Source organism: Pseudonaja textilis, chromosome 8 (assembly GCF_049901715.1).
Source record: "Pseudonaja textilis isolate UNSWEBS1 chromosome 8, rPseTex1.2, whole genome shotgun sequence".
NCBI lineage: Eukaryota > Metazoa > Chordata > Lepidosauria > Squamata > Elapidae > Pseudonaja > Pseudonaja textilis.
The window spans coordinates 22748152-22770732 of record NC_141997.1 but is presented as its reverse complement, the minus strand read 5'-3'; the positions used below and the strand labels follow the sequence as shown (position 1 = coordinate 22770732).

The 22581-nt window shown below is 38.1% G+C and overlaps 1 protein-coding gene across 1 annotated transcript in view; it reads left to right on the top strand.

Annotated features, from left to right (window-relative positions):
* The first annotated feature begins 759 nt into the window (after positions 1 to 759).
* Positions 760 to 22581, top strand: part of LOC148125145 (uncharacterized) — a 65919-nt gene continuing 44097 nt past the window's right edge. The window contains exons 1-2 of the mRNA XM_087938156.1: positions 760 to 1003; positions 20677 to 20809. Of these exons, the coding sequence (XP_087794282.1) occupies positions 760 to 1003; positions 20677 to 20809 (377 nt within the window). The remainder of the gene's footprint in view (positions 1004 to 20676; positions 20810 to 22581) is intronic.

Here is a 22581-nt window from a genome sequence, read left to right as displayed (position 1 = left end):
AATTATAAAATAAAGAACTGTTGAAAAGCACACAAGTGGTTTTTTTAATCAGTTTTGAAGAAAAATCAGAAGAACACACGTGTTAAACTGTGGAAACAAGAAGTAAGGCCTGCATGAAGAAATCCTTAGTAAGTGTTTCAACATTGTCATGTTTGTGTGGTTTAAAATAAAGCAGAACGAAAGAATAAGGAGTAGTAAAACCAGATTAAAAGTAAATAATTTAGAATACCTAGGCAAACATGAAGTTAATTTGGATCTAAAAATAGAATAATACAAACATGTCTTATTTTCAAAGCCAGAAATCTGACAGCTTTCCTAAAGCCTGTTCTCTATCATTTTAGATTTGCTTTTCGCTCATTTCTTTCACTTTGTCCTGTTAATTGCAGGTTACCTTTAATCACAAGTTTGCTGTCTGGTCCTGAATACCTGAGCAGGGCAACTTTTGTTCAGAGAAAGTGCTCCATGTGGTCCAGCAGCATGCAGACCACCATTCTCCAAAAAGGCAGAACAAAACAAAACAAAAAATTGAATGGAGTTGAAACAAAGATACAACCAATCTAATTTATATTAAAACCAGTTAATAGATCAAACCACTAGTTATTTTTTTTCCTCATGTCATATTAAAATTGCAATCCAGCAGCAACTTTTAAGCAGGGTTTTCCATCTAAGGCAGGGATGTCAAACTCGATTTCATTGAGGGCTGCATCAGGGTTGTGGTTGACCTTGGGGGGGGGCGGGGTGTGTGTAGTCAGGGTGGGCATGGCCAGCGTGATGTTACTTATGTCAGTGGGTGCTTATGGCAGTTCCCGAGTTCTGTTTTCAGCCACGACAGCCTCCTGCAAGCCTCTGCCAGCTAAAACAGAGCTCGGGAGAGCCAGGCGTAGCTGTCACAACAGAGGTGATATTCAGCAGGTTCTGACCAGTTCTGGAGAACTGGTAGCAGAAATTTTGAGTAGTTCAGAGAACCAGAAAATACCACCTCTGATGCCTTCGCTAGAAACAGGTAAGGAATCCAGGTCCTTGAAATCAGGGATTATCCTGGCATCCCATTAAGAATTATTTGGATTCTAATAGACATATGGATATGTCCAGTATCTGCAGTTTGTAATTCCCATTGATTGTACAGCTGAAAGGAGTTAAAGACCAAGAAAATCCAACAGGTTTGTTTGTTATGCCTCCCCAAGGAGAAGTTCTTATGCACAATTTCATGCTCGGCTGGTAGCCCTACTTGGTCTTTGAATAAGGGGGCCGTCCAAAAATACTTGGCCACACCAGGACAAAAACAATGCTTTTTTCATTTATATTTAATTAATATTTAATTTTAATGTGACAATGTGGAGTATTAAAAGGATGATTGTCATATAACTATTACTTTGTCATGTTTTTAATATTTCCTGTGAATCACATTGAAATTAAACACCCCTTTGTAACAGACTTTTAGAGAGTGCATATTATTTTGAATCCACTCACCTTAACCTAAAATGCTTGCTACATGAACTTCAGTGTGTCACTGAAAAACAGTAGATGAAAAACAAAAACATAATTTCTGCCTATTGACTAGCTCATAATAACATGGTGCTCTGAAAACAAAATGGAAGTGAGGGCCAGTAATCTTACCAGACCTGTCATTCAGTGGTGGGATTCAATTTTTTTTACTACCGGTTCTGGGGACATGGCTTGGTGGGCAAGGCCGGGAAAGGACACTGCAAAATCTCCATTCCTTCCCCCAGGGGTGGGATTCTACTGGTTCAGATCGGTTCTATAGAACCGGGGTTGTTATGATTCTGCACAGTTCAGAGAAGCAGCAAATCATGCCCCTGGCTGGCCCTCCCCTTTCTGCCTGCCCCTCCCCTCCTCATCCAGTCACTCCTTAAGGTATTTCTTTTTTTCCCTCCCAACAATCAGCTGTTCCTATGATCAGCTGTGCCGGGATTCCCCTCGCTTACCTACTGCTTTCCACTGGCAGCTTTCCTGAAGCCCAGGAAGGCAAAAACATGGAAGCGGGACACAGCTCCACCTTGCCCCGCCTCCATTTTTTTCCCTTCCTGGGTCCCAGGGAAGCTTCCTGGGAGCAAAAAGCCCCCCCACCCCCCAGGAGGCTTCCCTGAGGCCCAAAAGGTTCCAAAATGGAGCACAGGGTGTTTTTTCCCCCCCCATGCTCCATTTCTTTTTCTTCCTAAGCCCCAGAGGAGCCTTCTGGGAGCAAAAACACTACCCAGGAGGCTTCCCTGGAGGCCCCAAAATGGAGTGTGTCTGGCGGGTGCTGCGAGCCCCTTCCAGGCTCCAGTTTCTCCTCCTGAGCCCCAGCAAAAATGCCCTCCAGGAGGCTTCCCTGATGCCCAGAGGGCCCCAAAAATGGGGGGGAGGGCTGCCAAAAAAAGAAGAAGCCACACCCACCCAGTCACATGACCACACCAATATAGCCATGTTCACTTAGTCATGCCCACTGAACCGGTTGTTACAAAATTTGAATGGGGGAAGGATACTGCAAAATCCCATTCCCTCCCCACCCCACTAACCTCCGTTCTCCTGTTCAGGAGCTCTCTTCTCCTCTTCGGGGCAACAAAAGAAGACCCAGCTGATCAGCTGGGACTCAGGAAGCAGAAAATAGATGGTGGCGGGGCCAGTCAGAGGTGGCTAGTTTACTAGTTCTCTGAACTAGTCAATATTTCTGCTACCGGTTCTCCACAACTGGTCAGAATCTTCTGAATACCACCTCTGCTGTCATTTCCATAAAGCGAACAGCATTCAATTATATAATTTGTATATCTAACATCAGCTTTAAGAGGACAAATATTTTATTAATTTAATTTAATTTAATTCATGTAATTTATATGCCATTAAGCAACTCTTTTGAAACATCTATTCTGGAAATATTTTAAAATATAGTGTTCTACTTCTTGCCATTTGTTTTTTAGATTAAGTATATTTAACTTACTTATTTTGTATGAATAAAAGAACATCTTTAATATTATAGTGCAAGGAACTGGCTGACACTGCAAAGTTTCCTTTCCTTTCCTTTTTCATTTCATTTCATTTTTTTAATTTACTTTCATTTCCTTTATTTTCCTTCAATGCATTATTGGTAACTGGTAACCCTGCAGTTTTCATGCCAATGTTTTTTTCCGAAGTGCTTTGATTTTCAGGCTAAGTCAAGATTAGAACTCACAATCTCCTGGTTTCTAGCCTGGTGCCTTTACCATTCTATCAAACTGGCTCTCCCACTGTTACATAGATAGATTAATTATATGATCTTTATCATCTCTCTATGGTTTTAGGCTAAAAGATTTTCCCCTTTTTAAGGAACCATAAGACAACCTTTCTCCTTCCCCACAAATACACATGAATATGTTCTTGTAATTGCATCTGTTATTTCTTACTCAAAGGATTCATTATGATATTTATACATAAACAAATCATACTTGTGTAGATCCTGTTAGAATATATGAATATCTGGAGTGACGCTTTTATGAATATTACCAAGCTATCAATCACCATCAATCAATGTTTAAAGAGAACAAGTACCTTTAGGTGCAATTGTGACTCCCATCTGGTGTGTTCTGCTGAATATGTTGCTTAAGTAGAACTAATCTAAATTTTATTATAAAGTAGATAACTCTTGCAAATTACTAATACATAATGTGTCACTTTCACTTAGGTCCAAAGTAACTGGTACCTGACAATAACAATACCAGAGTTTCTATGGATGGAAATCTGTTATTAACATAACAATACAAGCATCAGTGTGGAACAAACTGGGTGGTTATAACAGTTCCAGAGGTTCAGCAAAAGGACTGATGAGTCATCCTTTAATTATTTAACAGAATGGCATGAATGTTTGTATGTTGAGCCAAGAAAGCACATGGTTTATCTGTTTAAGTTATTGATTGACCTGGCATTGATTTAAAACTGAGACAGTTGTTGATAGGAGACAAATTTGCAACTATTAAAAAAAAAATACAGGGCAAAAGTTGGCAGGCAGCAGCTAGGATTGAAACAATGGTTTGATTACTTCTATCTTCCCTTTCTGTAAATCACAGAAATTGAACAAAATGGAAACAAAGCAACTATTTCTTTGCAGAGCAAATTACAGATCTATCTCCACTGATCTGGATCAGAGGCAAAAGCTTCCCCTTGACATTACCCTAATACACAGTTTGTTTGACTGAAGTTGGAATGGATTTTATTCATTCCAACTGGCTATCTTCACACAAAATGGCTTATTGCATTATAAGTATCTGATATTTATTACTGTAATTACTGTTTAGGAAAATAACAGCAATGAATAGATATAGTGACTGGTATTATTCATTACTTCAGGTTGGACCTGCATGGGGGAAAGTGGCCTTCAGTACCATCAGTTATGTTATCCTTTTGTTCTGACTGCAAGGATGCATTGTTATAGGTCTTCATCTGGAATGAACAGTTCTAAATGGTGGTTGTGTGAGAAGAAACAGCTCAAATTGTAGGGTACTTCACTGTTGGCATGTTGCAGTGTTCCACCTTTTTTCTCTTACTATTCAACATCTACATAAAACCACCAAAAGAAGTCACCTATTAGAATGGAGTGAGGTAGCATAGATGCAAATGAGGCTAATATATATCAGTATAGCTGTCTTATTGCAGGCCAATAAGGAGATGCAGTCAAAATCTTGTTTCAGAATCAGAAGGCTTAAATTTAATCCCAGCAAGATAAAGTGGCTGTTGATTCTTGGCCTGGTTCACATGCTTCAGCCATCACTCATCACCTCAGGAGAGGTGGTAGGATGATTTGAATTGGTTGGCCCCATCCACGCACACACACCTTCTTCCTTTTAGAGACTGAGTCCCACCAAGCCACGCCTACCAAGCCACCCCCACAGAGCTAGTAGGGAAAAATTTTGAATCCACCCCCCCTGCACAGATCCTTTAGATTTGTACCCCATCCAAAGCAATCTCTGAAGTAAACGATGCAGGAATTTCTGATCAAATAGTAATTCTGACTTGCTGAGATTCATACTAAAATTGTTTTTCTACATCCTTCACAGCTGCCAAACACAGGGTCAGGGTTTCCACAGCATCTATGCTTTAGCCTGGGATAGCAATATATATTCACGTATCATCAGCATACTGACAACATTTCATCTCAAGTTGGTGGATGGTATTTTTCAGTGGCTTCATATGACTGTAAAATGAATCTAAGTGAATATGAGCAATTTTAGCTGTGAAGAACTTTGAAGAACTGTCATGGCAACCAGCAGGATCATTGTCCCAAATCATTCCTTCCCACAGAGAACTAAATTAACCTGAGCAGGGTCCCTGAATGCAAGTCTGCAGATAAAATAAGAGCAGAAAAATAAGAACATTTTGTCACTCTTGACACCACCATTTGGTAGGCTTGGAGTTGTAGCTGTGATTAGTTAAATGCATTCCCTTTTTTCCATTGCCACTCTGGGAGTCTCTTCACTTATTTCATTAACCCTAACCCTCAATAAACCAAGGAAAGTCCAGTATCAAGATACAGAAAATGGTTATTCAGGAGCAGACACTTAGCATCTTCCTAATCTAGAAGGTGGTAAGGCTCATGCAGAAATGTCTGCTGGATCATTGGGTATATCCTCAAACAATAACCTCTGCTAGACAATGTCAATGGATCCATCACCCTTACAGATATCAGGCATGGCCACTGTGTGTTGCTTTATCCAGTAGTAGGATTCAATTTTTTTTACTACTGGTTCTATGGGCATGGCTTCGTGGGCGTGGCGTGGCTTAGTGGGCATGGCTTGGTGGGCATGGCAGTGGAAGGATACTGTAAAATCTTCATTCCCTCTTCATTCCCTCCCCACCCCTGGGAGAAGGTTACTGCAAAATCCCAATCCCTCCCCACCCCACTAACCTGCTTTCCAGCTCCGTTCTCCTGTGCAGGGCAACAAAAGAAGACTCAGCAGATCAACTGGAACTCAATGGGAGGCAGAGAATAGATGGGTGCAGGGCTAGTCAGAGGTGGTATTTGCCTGTTCTCCGAACTACTCAAAATTTCTGCTATTGGTTCTCTAGAACCTGTCAGAACCTGCTGAATACCACCTCGGGCTTTACCAAAAGTGATGTTACTGTGGCAAATCACGCAGCATCAGTTCTTAGGAGAACACTAGGTCTAGCAAATGATTACCTATGTGAACCAAAGCCAGGTAATGTGGGATGAGCCCATGGACATTATAGTACCATGATATAGAACCATGGGACGATGAGATGAGCCCATGCAGGGGTGGGTTTCTACTGGTTCTGTCCACATCTATAGAACCGGTAGCTCTGAAAGGCAGCAGGCATAGAAACGGTTCTATGTCTGCTGATGTTTTTGCCCACCTGCCTGCCCGGGTTCTTACCTGACCTTTATTTTCTGCTTTTTCAACTTCAGCTGCTGCACGAGGCACAGCTGCAGTTTAAAAAGCAGGAAAAAAGTCCTTTGTCAAAGGCTGCTTCTCTGCACGCAGCGTGCTGATGACGATTTACAGGCGCAGCATGCCGGGAAGCACATCAGAAATCACTGAACCTCATAAAACACCGAACCGATAGTTAACCCTGTCGGATCCCACTCCTGAGCCCATGGACATTATAGTACCATTTCTGGAATCACCCCAACTAAAATCCAGATGCCTAGGAAAAGCCACTCTAAGAAACAAGTTGGGAAGTACACCAATACTGAAGTACACCAATACTGGCCTAATTATTCTTAACAATAATAACTGGATTTATTTGGTTAAATTGTTTATATACAGTAATGTATATGGCATATTTCTCATTTCTAATCTTAATTCCATAAATCTCTTGGTTTTGTCTGGCTGCAGCTAGCAACACTTCTAAAGACAAGATAAATAACAGAGGCGATAATGGACAACCTTGTCTCACTCCTTTTGCAATTTCAAAACCTTCAGTACGGTCTCCATTTAATAATACACTTGCTTTTTGATTTGAGTATATTTCTTCTAGTGTTTTTTCTATATTAGTGCCAAAATTCAGCTTTTTAATTTGATATAGCATGAATTTCCAATTAAGATTGTCGACTGCTTTTTGTGCATCTAAAAAAATTAAAGCTGCCTGTTTTTCTGGATGAGCTTCATAGTATTCAATCGAATTTAGTACTGTCCTAATATTGTTTTTAATTTGTCTATTTGGCAGGAAACCATTCTGGTCTGTGTGTATAAGTTCATTCAAAATTGGTTTCATTCTTTCTGCTAATATTGTCATAAATATCTTATAATCCGTATTTAGTAATGAGATTGGCCTATAGTTTGCAATTAATTGTTGATCAGTGCCATCTTTTGCAATTAAGGAGATGTATGCCTTGGACCAGGACCTCGGAAGTCTAGCTTGCGTTAATGCCTCATTATATAGTTCCAGTAATATTGGTTCAAATATTTCAGATAAATTTTTATATAGTTCGCCTGGTAAGCCATCCGGGCCTGGTGTTTTATTATTTTTTTGTTTTTGTATTGCCTTTTGTAACTCTGTTAATGTTATTTCTTTATTAAGTGCTTGTCTGTTTTGTTCTGAGATTGGGCTCAGACCGTTTCCCTCCAAGTAGTATCTAATGTTTTCTTCCCTAACATCTTCTTGCTCATAAAGCTCACCAAAATACCTTTGCGCAATTCTCTTTTTCTCCTCCATCTGATAATCCACTGTCCCTTCCTCATCCTTGAGTTGCTGAATTAGTCTTTTCTCTTTCTCTATTTTTAATTTATGGGACAACCACCTTCCTGGTTTATTTGCTGATTCAAAGAAATTATGTTTAAGAGTTTTTAAGTTATGTGCATTTTCCTCAATATCTATCAAATTTAGTTCATGTCTAATCATCCCTATTTCTTTCTTAACTTCCATATTCTTTGGGTCTTTTTGGAGCTCATATTCAAATTTTTTAATCCTTAATTCGTTCTGTTTCTTCCATTTTTCTTAGCTATAAAGGCTATTGATATGCCTCTCATGAAGGCCTTTGTAGTGTCCCATAAATTTTGTAAACTGGTATGTTTCTTTAGATTAACCTTAAAGAATGTTTCTAACTCATTTTTCATTCTTGAGATATATTCTTTTTCCTTCATTATTTGTGAATTTAATATCCATCTCCTTTTCCTTTTACTATGTCCTTCTCATGTAATTTTAACCGGGTTATGGTCAGCCCATACATTAGGGTCAGCTCTACTTCACTAATGTCTTTCTCAATTGCCCCATTAACCCATACCATATCGATTCTGGACCATGATTTTTGTGGACTAGAATAAAACGTATATTTCTTCTCATTTGGATTCCTCTTCCTCCATATATCTTCCAAATTGGTCTCATGTGTAAATCAAAAATTTTTTGGGGGGGTAAAATTCTCTTTTTTTTCTTCCTAGTCCATTCCATACTAACATAGTCTTTTTTAACATCAACAATAGCATTAAAGTCCCCTATCAAGCAAATATTTTCTTCACCTACACTAATTATTTGATCATACAATCCTTTATAAAACTTCTTCTGGTTAACATTAGGGGCATATATCCCCACTAATAGTAATTGTTTTTGATGTAAATTAATTTGTATCACTAAAATTCTGCCTTGTTCATCTGCATAGATTTTTTTTTGCATTTATCCCTTTTTTTACATAAATTGCTACCCCCATTTTCTTTTGATCTGCCAATGCTGTAAATAATACACCCAACTTGGGATATTCTAGATATTTTTTATGCTGTTTTTGGATATGTACCTCCTGTAGGCATATAATATCAATATTTTGTTTAGTTAGTTTGGTTGATCTGGGCCAACTCAATATTATTCACATCGAGGCACGCATCTCCTTGCCTGGCCTTTCATGACTGTGGGGATGTTGCAGCAGTCGTAAGTGTGAAAAATGATCATAAGTCACTTTTTTCAGTGCCTTTGTAACTTTGAATGGTCACTCCACACAAGCAAAGTACTAGCAAAGAAGGGAAAAAACACTCCAGAGAAGTTCCTGAGACAGGAAGTCTAGTCCTGCCAAGAATGTAATAAGGGTTAATGGAGAGGCAGTTTCTGTAAGCAACACCAGAATGTTTCCTTCCTGCCTTCCTTACAGAATTAGGCCAGTAATTTCTTCTAACAACTGGTTCTCCAAACTGCTTAGAATGTTAACAACCGGTTCTAGTGAATAGGTGTGAACTGGTAGAATCCCTCCCCTGGTGTTACCCCAAATTATTCCAAGCAGGCATCTTTATGAGGAAAGCCTTTAACTCCATGGTCCAGTGACAGTGAACTTTTCTGGTTTAACATGTCAAAAATTCAGAAAATACCTAAACAAAGACTCTGTGGCATGTCACCCCCTACCCCCAACAAAAGGGAAACAATTCTTTACATATTTATTTATTTATTTAAAAACTACAGTCCAATAACGTGTGTGATTCCCCAGGATCTGCCACATGTCACCTTCAAGGAGTGTTCTCTATGTGTTGACAGCCCCTGTGGCCTTTCTGAGGCAGCTTACGGATCTCATGTGGCCTTCATTCTTGAAGCAGCTTTGGGGAATGGCTTCTGCAACCTCTGAAAACTACACAAAAACAGGCCCCATTCTTGCATAATATTTGGAGGCTCCACAGGCTACTCTCACGTGACTTTCTGGACCCCATGTAAAAGCACACCCCATTCTCACACAACCTCTGAAAATCACATGAAAGCACACCTCATTCTTACATGATTTTCAGAGGCTGCAAAAACCACACAATAGCATATTCCAATGTCACACAACTTCCAGACTCTGGTAAGAGTGCACCCCATTCTCACATGGCCTTCACAACCTTCAAAAATCACAGGAGAACAAAGCACACTTTCAAGAATAGTTGTCGGATGTTGGTGAATATCTTGGGTGATACTTGTTGGTGTATGTATCACCTAAAATGTCATGGTGTGCCATCTTTGACATGCCTACCATAGATTTGTCACCACTGCCATAGACAATCACTTAAACACCCATAGCAAATGCATTGGGTTTTCTACTATTACACATGCTGGAAGTTTCTGAATTACTTCTAATCATTTGTTAGGAAATGTATTACAGTAGAAACTGGTACTCTGTACCTGTTCAGTAACAAACAAAATTTCAAATAAAATAAAGAAAATGTTAATGTCTAGCTTTGAACTAATCTCCTTCTCTACTTATATTCGCCATCTGTAAATTAGATGAGCGGGTTGATTGTGCAACTGGACTGACTAGTTTCTTTACTGTATAATATTTCAGAGTTGTAATGACTCAGGTTAGATTTAATCATCACCAATTTGCATCAATGCCCATTCAGATGTGTCCATGCAGTGTTCAGCATTGTTGAAATCTACTGAGACTATAAAAAATGCTCTCTCCACCCATTCTGGAAAAACTAACTGTAAGAAGAGACGGCTGTAAGCATTCTATATTTAGCAGTTTATTACTGTGTAATGAAGCTGTAACTGGTTATTGCAATTTATCTGCATATCTCAATTTTTATAAACAGGCTGCTCTGTTTTGCAAACTAATGAAAGATATCTGCAAGATATCAGTGAAATCAATCCTTCTGGATTGCAACATTCCACCTTAGCTGTACTATTCCAGCTTTGACTTGACCAGCCTCATCACTAATGAGTTTAGGTGGGTGGTTGAAATATTTTTATTTTTAGCCAGGCTTTAATTTTGCTGTCAATTGCTTCCTACTAATGTTATAATATATGAACTGTCCTTTTAATCATAAGAAGATTATAATGTGTAGAAGACCTCAAAGGTCCATTCCTATTCTGGTATTCTGGTATTAACATGATGGAACAACAAAGGGAAAAAAATATTAAAGCCTTTGATGACTTCCACAAATCAGGGCTTCACAATTTCACAACAATTCCACAACAATTCCAATTTCACAATTCCAGAACAGTGTCCATGTTGGAAGGCTGCATGCATATGTGTGTACCTCTGTTCATATTCTATGACACAAACACATATCCATTAACACCCACACAAAACTATATACAGATACACAGACACAAGTGTTAGTCCTCTCCATTTCAGCAAGCCTGAGCAAAATCACTTGGAGGAAGAGAGCAACAATCTCTCTTTTCTTTTCTGGCACTTCTTCTTGCAACATGCTGTTTCCCCTTGGAAGGTATCCAAGGATTTTGAGCAGAGTTGCTGGAGAAGCAGGGAAGGCAGAATCTTATCTATCTAATGATCCTGCTCAGGTTGCTTATTATGACTGTTCCCATCTATTTCCCCTTACCAGCTGTAATACCACCCACCAAGGCTGAGAATAAGTAAATATGAAATAAAAATGCCACTGGAATATAAAAAGAGGCAAAAGGCAGCAGAAAGTAAACATATATCTTTCTACAATAAAGCGTGAGCAACTCCAGTGAATAATAAATTCCTTACATGAATTAATCACAATCTTTTCTCTTTTAGAACAGTATAGTTATAGCCCCATAAATAATGTATCTATGACACTAGAGATAGAAAAATCCACTTTTAAATTTATAGACATTATATATATCTCAGTATAGTGATATCTAACCTACTGTTTATTATTTAAGATGTAAAAAGTATTGCTTTTGGATAGCCAGTATTAGGTAACGAAGCAGGATAGATGACCAAAATTATGTTTAAAAATTAAAATGAGATTTTATGTCTCAGATTTCGTTGTTGTTATGGTCTGTGATTGTGTATAGAAGTCTATTTTTCCCAGTGTAACTCTCCCAAACAGCTGAAATTAACCTTTATATATTCATTTTTATATTATTCAGAACTCCAGTTGGATTTGCAAAGTATTTTTAATGAATAGTGAGCAGCCTGAGAAGCAATTAGAGGATAATTGCTCCAAACTTAAAACATATTCACATTGCCCATTTTGTCAGAATGGCTCACCAGTGGTTTTTGAAGGGCAGAAATGGAGGATATTATCCTCTATTAATCCCCCACTCACTGTCAAAAATCCAAGGTAATTTTTTCTGTTCCATTTCTGAAGTGAAGTCCATGGTCCATATCAAAACATCTTGCATACATTATCAGTTGATAGAAGCTAACCCCAGCAGTTCACTGGCTGTTTAACAGAAGCAGAAACACTCCTTCTGTTGAATCAATGCTTACCATAATTATAATAGTGTTTGGAGTTTCTTATACTAAAATCCCCTAATAGCACAATGGTTATAACCTTTGCCTTGGAAAACACAGTATTGCTAGTTTGAATGCCACCAGCAATGCTTTTTAAAAAAAACTTATTGTTTTTCTGCCCCTGAGCTTCCTCCTTTTCTATACCTTTTCTAAAATAAATACACTCCAGTGGTGCACTGCTGCATCACCTTTCAGTCACCTGAAATAGAATGGTTTCACACACACACACACACAGCTTGTCCCAAATAGCTTATACTGCAAGTTGTTTGAGCTCTTTGACAGCTGAAGGTGAAACCCTTCTATCTTCAGTGACTGGAAAAGTGATGAAAATATGCACTGCTGAATTTAGAAAAGAAAACCACAGGGATAGGAAACAAGCAAAAAAACAACAACCCATTACTTTAACAACAACAACAAAATTATCCTGGATTCTGAACCAGCAACCAGGTAGTTGGTAAGGCAATTATTATAATCATTGTATTATTGCAGCATTCTTAGTAAAGACAGCATTTTTTTTCTCTTGCTCAATTCTGTCCATCCTTGTAGACTGTCATTAAAAAGCAACAAAGCAGTGAGAAGAAATTAAAGAAAAACAAACCTGTTCTTTATGTGGGTATATGTGAATTTTTATGCTTTAATTTTTCCCATATAAAGAAAAATGATTGGCAATTTCTTTCCTAGAATAAAAAGATGTAAAAGAACAATAGCCTGGGAATTGTGAAAGGGGAAGATATGGTGGACACTGTTTAGAGTAGACTGAGTACCTTGCAAACTGTTGCCCCAAAGCATCTGATTGTGGAGAAGATTTTATTTAACTAGCTTGGAGTCAAAATAGCATGAGCACAAGATAGGAACAGCTTAAACAGTGAGTACAAGTAGTCCTTGCTTACCAATTCATTTGGTGACTTTTCCAAGTTACAATACTGGACAAAAGTCTCTTATAAATGGCCCTCACAGTGACGATTGTCATGGTGTTCCACCAATAACGTAATCACAGTTTGGGTACTTGGCAACCAGCTCACACTTACGACAGTTGTAGTATCCTGCAGTCATATGTTTGTCATCTGAGATCTTCCCAGCTGACTTCCAACAAGTAAAGTCAATGAGAAAGTTGGCAGGGACTGACAAGTTGTAGTCATATGTTTCACTTAACAATTGTGGATGATTTGCTTAAAAACCATGGCAAAAGATGGTAATAAAATCAGACCTCATTGAATGATCACATTATTTAACAATGAATTTTTCCATTTCTATTGTGGTCATAAGTTGAGGACTACTTATATGTTACTTTCCATAGGTTGCTGCAAATTAGACATGCCTAAACAGGTCATATTATTTTTAGTCATTTTTCTCCATATAATCACATCTGGATCAAATATCTTGCCTTCGCAGTTCGTAACAAGATTTCTGGTGGAGAATTTTTAAAACTTGGTGAAAATCAAATGACTCTCACAATTTGGTTAAGTTTTAAATTCCCACTCAGCTGCAAAATGAATACAAAAAAGAAATAGAGAGTCCTCCCTTATGTGCATTTTGGCCCAGATCTCTTTCTTCCCCCTCTTACCTAGAGATTTTAGCTGCAGCACGCATAATTACCTATTTCTCCCTTCTCACTGCAATTTGTGCTGGTTGGAGAAAACAGATAATTATTATCTTTCAAGCATATTGGAAGTTAGGTCTATCTGTGACTGGGACAACCTCTGAGCTGCCAACCATTACATGTCCATTTCCTCTTTACATTTCTTCCTCTAAGCCTCAAAATGGCCCTGCCAGGCCAAATCCTCTGATAGAGGACTAAATTGCCATGGCAGGGCAAGACACATTTATAATGAGATACACTATCTGTTCCATACTAACAGGCTTGTAGGCATGCATTCCTATTGGTCCAGAAAAGCCAGGCCGTGATTGGACAGAACTAAGTGTTCTGATTGGTTCTTATTCGGCTGCCGCGATTGGGTAAAACCAAGCGCGGCAAGCTCAAATGCATGTCATAGGCTGCCTAGCCGCAGCCAGCTCTATAAAAGGAGCTGCCTCAGCTGGGAGTCTTGTCTCAGTATCTGGTTTCCTAATAAAGAGCTGTTGTCACTATTTCGAGTCTCGTCTCTCCTTGGGACCCACCGCCCAGACTTAACACTATCTGTCTTCCATTCTCATGCTATTGGAAAGACACAGAGGCTATATTTCACACAGGCAAGTATTTTGTCAGCAATCCTGCAAAAGGTCAGTCCTCCAAAATTGCTAATTTCTGACTGATTGTGTAGGATGTAGCACATGGCAAACTTTGCAATTAAAGACTATCATGAATGTAAGATGTTTAAATGTTGCATGATTCATTGTATTACAGATTCCCCATTTATGCTTCAGCCTGAAATATGTTGAGCTCTTAATATTTATAATGCATCAATAGAACAAACTTTGTTCTCATTCTCACCAGATTCTGACACCATGGAGTTGACTGATGGAAAACAAAAACTCAGTTTATTGCATGTGACAAACCTGCATAGAGAAAAACCTGCAAGAAATCATTTTGGCAAATAGAAGCTTTTGAAACAATGACTAACAGGAGAACTTAAAGGGCTAAGAAAGACATTGTAATGGAATGTATGAATGACCTTGGGAAAGAGAGAAAGTGATGCTGCCTAGGAAACAATCAGCCAAGAAAGTCACGAGCACCCAATGCTTAAGAATTGGAGGAAGCAAATTAGAAAGGACCGCCACAATGGATCAAGCAGTTAAAAGCGAAGGCGAGAAATTTACATCTTCAGACTTGCAAGATTCTGCTAATATAGCCTAACAATCAAATAGAATTAGGTCTTCTAGTTACCTTTCCTGTCTGATTTACTTCGGAGGACTGCAGAAATACACTTGGTTATATATCTGTATATCAGTATATCAGAATAATCAATCACCAAAACTTTTGTTTTGAATCACTGTCTTTCAATATCCACCTCAGAAGAACGAGAGTGAGCAGGTACAATTATATCAGGTCAGAAAGTGCTCAGGAGAGGTAACAGAAGTAGGGTATGACCAAATGAAGGGGAACAGAAATGGCAGCTGTGCTGTAGGGAATTATGGGAGTGACATGTTATGGGAGCGTCTTTTGCACTCTACCTGGTTTTAAAAATCTTCTTGCTAGGTTTTTATCGATGTAACTATGCATTTCTTGCATCTCCTCTGGGGTCATTGAGTACATCTGTGGCTTTGGTGTAATATTTCCAAGATAAAATATTATAGGCCATTGTTGTGCCTATTTACAAAACATGAATCTGAGATTTGCCCACTAAGTATTGGTCTATCAGCCTCTTAAGTATAATAAGTAAGCTAGACATTTATACAATAAATTAGTTAATTGGATTGACTTACAGCATGTACCAGCAGATGAGCAAGCAGGCTTGAGGTCTGGACACTATATATGGACACACCCTTATTATTTGACACCTGGCAGAAAAATACCCATCCAGATCACATTCATCATTATATACTGCATTTATTGATTTCAGGTCTGCATTTGAACTAGTTCCCAGAAAAGGCTGATAATCCACCCCCCAATCATAATATATTGTTTTGTCTGTCTTTTATTTTTATTTTTACTATTATTGTTTTATAATGCTGGTCTGTAACCATAATAAAAATGGATTGATCATAGGAGTGTGGTATAAGTGACAAGATTAAAACACTCCTATGTTGTGCCCAAATACAAACTATTGTATATTTTGCATTAAATCACCATTTATGTATAGATGTATTAAATAACCCTTATTCATTGGCTTGCACACACCATCATGCTAAATTCCAAATAATGATTAACAAGTTAGAATGGTCTAAGATGGGGTGTCCAACTCACCTTGTCACAGCAGTGTCTCTTGACATATCAGGACTTTCCCCCCCATTGCTAAACTAGGCATGGGCGTGGCCCAGCCCACAGACCAGGAGCTTGATAGCCCTGGTCTAAGATAAATTCACAAAATTATATTATGGAGTTAGTGTGTTATGTAAATTAAGTCACACTCTATAGCAAGTTAAACCCAAGTAATTAAAAACTTGGTGAGATTTACCTGGTTTAAAGAAATAAGGCTGCAGGACCAGAAATAAGCCTGCAGGACTTCTTTGGTTCCACTTGGTTGTTAAGTAGTAGAAGCAGAGCTGCTATTAGGTGCTGCTAATTTGTATTTACCTCCTTGGAGTTTAGTGGACAAACACTCACTATCTAGACCTGTCTTTAGTGATATTTTACAACCAGGGGTGGGATTCAGCCGGTTCGGGCCAGTTTGAGCAAATCAGATATTAAATTTACATCTGGTTCACTGAACTAGTAGTTGAACTGACCGGCTGGCTCCACCCCCCTGCCCCTCCCAGGAGTCTCCATGCAGTCCATTTTGAATGCAGGTAAGTGCAGGGTCTGCACGGAGGCTCTTGGAGGGCGAAAAATGGTCCTGCCAGAAGTTCTGGAAGTCTGGAAATGGGCCTGTTTCCAGCTTCCAGATGGCCCCCGGAGCCCAGGGAAGGCCATTTTCACCCTCCCAGAGACCTGAGGGAATCCTCCGGACTCTGGGGAAGGCAAAAACGACCCTCCCGGAAGTTACAGTAGACCATGCCCATCATGGCCACGCCCACCCAGCAACCAGGCAGAGAACCAGTTGTTGGGATTTTTGAATCCCACCTCTGTTTGCAACATTTTCCAAGGACTTTCCATTAATTTCATCAATTTTGATTGATTAGCATTCCACCAATTGCCTTCTTGTTCTTTAATGTGGCTCCTACTTGTCAAGAATAATTAATTTTTTAGGTCATCATTCTCCGACATTACATCCCCCAAATATCTAAATTTCTCCTTGTTGATTTTCATCTCATGGGAGCAATGAGCCTTTATCTGGTGCAGGCTGATTGATTGCTTTGTCTGAATTGACTGTAACTCCTTCCAAATCCATAATATTAAGTCTCTTCTTTTCTCACTTTTTCTTCTTCCAATTTAGACAATCTTATCTGGACTGTAAAAAAATAGAGTTCTCTGGATTTTTTTGCTGACATTTAGCGATTGTCTGGACTTGTTCAGGCTAGATTAAAAAAAAAATGTTTTGGAGCAGCATTTCTCAACCTTAGCAATTTTAAAGTATGGACTTCAATTCCCAGAATATGTTGGCTAGAGTGTTGTGGGAGTTGAAATCCACACCTCTCAGTTGAGGAATACTGTCTTAGAGTTTCACAGTAGCACTTAAAATTTTTAATTCAATTTTCTTAATATATGTTTGTTGTCTTACACACAACAATATCGTCTTTTTAATCATGAATGAAAATTCTTCCTGCTAACTACAAAACCCAGAGCAAACTATAAACACAAGCAATAATAAAAATATTCAGATCCAAGGAGGAAAATGTACTTTGAATCTGCCTCTTGTCCTGATTTTACATGGTGCAAGGTAGCTAAACTACTTTTTGTTTTTTTAATCCTAATAGCTACGCACCCCTATCATATCTTTTGAAAATTATTGCTTTAACTATTCTAAACTTTGTTACCTTTCTACTGTATTCCATATTTCTCCAGCACAGAATTTATTTCTATTTATTTTTGAGCCAAAGATAAAAGAGTTACCACCTTCTTTGTCATCCATAGATTTTCAAAACACACCCGTTGAGCTTTGGGGCTGGGATGGTTTTTGTGATTTAACTGAACTCAGTTCCAATTTTATTCCAGGAATTTGGGGAGGTATGAGCAATGGAATCCCTTGTTTTTATTCTGTCTGATCAACAGTTTCTTGTATAAATGGACAGCAATACAAAGGGGATAAATAAACAGACATGTTTGCATCTTAATATTAATATGAACCCACATTTTCCATTTTCCTTTTATTTATATTTTCAATTTCAGCTTTTAAAGCTTTCTTGACATTCAACTAAAGAAGTGCATATGTGCATATTTGAAATTGTTAATGTTTCAACCTCCAGTTAGATTCAACCTATCATCTTTTCCAGTTCTGCCTTTTTTGTGATATATTTGCTGCTTAAGTTAAATAGATATAAAGACAATAAGCACCCTTATCTTACACTCTTGTCTGTCCTTAACCACTTTGTTCCCACGCTAGTTTCTTGTTCATTGTAAATATTCTTTAGAAGGATAATCAGCTTTTCTGCTACAGCTGTTAGCAGTATTACATTCTACATTATGGCAGGGCATACATAGTCAAAGACCTTGCTGTATTCAATGAAACAAATGAAAAACTCCTTGTATGTTCTTCTTTCCTCCAGCATGCATTTGGTCCTAGCTCCCGCTACCTTTTCTCAACTATCTGGTTGATTTGTCATTTCTTTTTCCATAGGAAACTCTACTTTCATTTACAGAACCTTAAGCAAAATGCTGCTTGAATGAGTAAGATGTGGTATATTGTCAAGGCCTCAGGGAATGATTAACCTTTAATCTATTATGTTATCAATTGTTTTTGCTATTTCAACATTGCTGTCGTGTACAAATAGATTTTTAGCTTCTATTTTATTATTGTTTTTAATGCTTTTATTTGTAATGCTGGTCTGTGATGGTAATAAAAAAATGTTTGATTATGGGAATGTGGTATAAGTGACAAGATTAAAACAATCCCTAATATGTTGTGCCCAAATACAAGCTGTTGTATACTTTGCATTAAATCACCATCTATTTACAGATGTATTGAATAAACCTTGCATCATTGTGCTTATATACAAATAGATGTATATACCATAGAAAGTCAGCAGCTGCTCCCCATGAAATATATTGGGGAATATTAAAAAGGCAGGGTAGAATATTTCCCCTAAAGGAGAAATAGGGGGAAAATCTTAAGGGAGACAGAAACCAGCACCAGTCTCCCTTCCCCAAGCAGAAACTGAGGAGGCTAGTTTTAGAAATGCAGGTTTGGTAATCCATTCAGAAAGAATGGGTCAGACTGAAACTCCAGATAAGCAATTAGACAAGGTTAGCTTCTCCTAAGATTTGCATTTCTCCTTTTGCCTATAGAACTAGCCATGACCCCGACATGGCCCCATAGATATCAAAAAGGTAGATGAAGAGATAGTCAGGAAGATACTAGATTGTGCAGAAATGGATAGATTGGTATTGAAAATTAAACAGAAAGAAGATGTAGAATATTATCAAAAATGGAATCTATTTTACCAATGGTTGGAGAAAAGGGTGAAGATTAAGAATGTAAATTTGTATTATTAAGCAAATTAAATACCCAGACAAATGATATCTTTAAGCACTAAGAAATGTATTTAATAGAAAATCAATTTTTAAAAAAAGAAATCAAAAAGGTATAAAAACCCACCCTATTCTCAACTCCATTTTTTCAGCTGTCCCAGAACTGTATGCTGTGTGTGTTGGTTCTGTTCACCAATAAACATAATCTTTCTTTCCAGTCAGCCTCCATTTATTCCCGCTTGGAACTGGAACTGGATCTGGATATTTCTTCCAACAATACATAAACGCAATACATAGACACTAATTCTTTAAAGTATTACAAGTACCATGAGATCAAGAAGCACATTTGCAACTAATCTGTCTCAATTTGTTCCACGCCTTTTGGCAATGTATTATATATCTTTTTTGGTCTGTGCTTGAGCTTCTTAGGTATGACATTTACCAGTTATTTATATCATGATTAAGGTGTTTTTGAAATTATCTTATCATTTTTCTTACTGGAAGAATATTTGCAAGGGTTTCTTTTTTTGGCAACTTAACCTCTTGTTTCTTGGATTTTTCCTCCAAAGCCCTAATTTCTTGTTCAACATTCTCTATCACAAGATTTCTTAATTGTCAGATGTTAGGTTCCTAACTGAAAAAAAGAGACGGAGATTTGTATTTTCCAATTAGAAAATATTGTTAATGTAACCTTACAATTAGATAGTTCATCTGGTCATGTTTGGTTTATCTAGGAGGGCTTATAAGCACCTACTCCCCAAGGGAAAAATTGATCCATGAGGAGACATTCAAACAACCCACTCCTAACCTTCCATTAATACAAGATGCCACTGACAGACTTCACTGTACTGGTAGAGACTGAAAAAAAAACTTATTTGGCAGTGATAGAAGAAAACACCAGTAAATACTCCACTTGCAGTGATGAAGTTGTAGGTTAAAGGGGTGTTGTGCATTCATGTCCTCTAAAACCACTTACTGAAGAATCATCAATCTGTGGCTAGCAGGTCATGTGGAAGAGCCCAGAGGTACTAAAAATAGACAAAAGGAATAGGTTCTTATGGAATGAGACTCCATACCCTGCGACACCAAGATACAGATTCTTTTGGATTTACTACCCAAAAGTGAAAAGTATAGGTTTTTTTTTAAACAGAACAAATAAATAAACCATGACTTTAAGGTTTTTTTTAAATTAAAATTGAATGTTTTGTGACTTAGGCACCTAATTTTCAGGCAAGAGCTTTGTTTTGTTTTGTTTTTAAAGTGATAGTTTGATTTTAGGTAAAAAGGAAACAATTTGATCTAGCTGGGATATGACTTATTTTTAGGTGGAAGGGAATTTTAATATATCTGATATTACTACAAAAATAGCAACGCTGACTCATGTGTGCCTATTTACCTCCAGGTACTTTTGCCTCTGAATTTGGAAATAGATGTCATAAAACAATCCCACACTTCCTGGACTCCTATCTCACCATAACACTAACTCAGCAAACCTGCTCTGAATCCTATTCCCATTTGCAAGATTTGGATTACAGGTAATCCTCAATTTCCATTACTAAGCAAGAAGGTTGTTAAATTAGTCATGCCTGACTTTATGATCTTTTTGCCATGATTGTTAAGCAAATCACTTCAGTTGCTAAGGGAATCATGTGGCCATTAAGTAAACCCGTATTCCACTGTTATCTTTGCTTGTTGGAAACTGGCTGGGAAGGCTGCAAATGGCAATCACATGACCCCCAAGTCATTGCAACCATTGCAAATACATGATGGTTGCTGAGTGCCCAAATTCTGACCGTATGATCATGGGGATGCTGCAACAGACATAAATGTGACAATCAGAGGTGGTATTCAGCAAGTTCTGACCAGTTCTGGAGAACCGAGAGCGGAAATTTTGAGTAGTTTGGAGAACTGGCAAATACCACCTCTGACTTGATATTTCACAGTATCCTTCCCCTGCTACGCCTACAGAACCGGTAGTAAAAAAATTTGAATCCCACCACTGCTGACAACTATTTGTAAGTCACTTTTTTCAGTGCCTTAGCAACTTTGAACTCGCCCCTAAATAAATGGCTGTAGGTTGAAGAGTACCTGCATGTAAAATAATATTATGTTATAAAGATAACGTATAAGCATTTCAAAGAATCACTTAGAAAAGTGCAATTTCTACATTTTATTTCTGCAAGACCAATTTTCAAAAATGTCTCATGAATGAAGTAGCCTGGACTTGAAGTGGAGTAAGGTTCTAGAGCAGTGATTTACAGGGAAACACAACAATGTAAATATAAGTGTGCTGCTATGAGAAATGAGGGACACGCTTCCCTCCAACACCATAGTTTGCCTAGAATCTTCCCAAGTATGGAAATTAGCTCAATGACTGAAAACAGAAATGTTCTCAATTAACAGCTAGAATGTGATGTGTTTATCCTGTGTACTAATATCTGGAAATGTAGAATATAGTAATAGAATATTTCTTCTACTGGCTGAATATTTCCCCCAATTTATGTTACTGACGTCACCAAGTCATTAGTTATGCCCTTAATAATCAAATATTAGTTTCTTTGGAGGCTAAAGAAAGAATTGAAAAGTTGTCTTCCTTTTTTGCACAACTGCAAGGCTAACATAAGAGTCACTGAGTCAGCATAAGAGCAATACTCCATATTAGCATATGTTACAAAAGATAAGAATCACAAGTTGTGCACCACACCTTTTGCAGATTTAATTATTCAGATGTGTTGATCTACAATTCTCACTATCTCAATTCAGTAATTTAATAAACCAAAGCCCCAGGTAGAGCAAATGAGTTGGGAGGACACTTTTTTTTCATTCCGCTTGATTGGATTAAACTGAATTAAATCATAAAAATGAGAGATAAATAGTGTATTCCTGTAGGGGGCAGTTATATTCTAACCAGTTCCTACCTTCTCTCAACTTGTCCTGGTTGAATGAAGTCAAGACAGATTCTCATAGGCCTGCTGCAGGGGTGGGATTCTACCGGTTTTGTCCACTTCTGTAGAACTGGTTGCTCTGAAAAGCAGCAAACAGAGAGCATACATAGAACCGGTTCTATGTCTGCTGCTGTTTTGACCCACCTGCCCACCCAGGCTTTTACTTGACCTTTATTTCCTGCGTTTTCAACCACAGCTCTCTTTGCGCGACCTAGCTGTGGTTGAAAAAGCAGGAAAAAAGTGCTTTTTCAACCGCTGTGCACCCGCATGCAGCTCAGCTCAGCTGTCCAGGCAGCTAGATGACGATGATATACATGTGCGTGCAAAATGTAAAATCACCAAACCAGTAGTTACACTGGTCG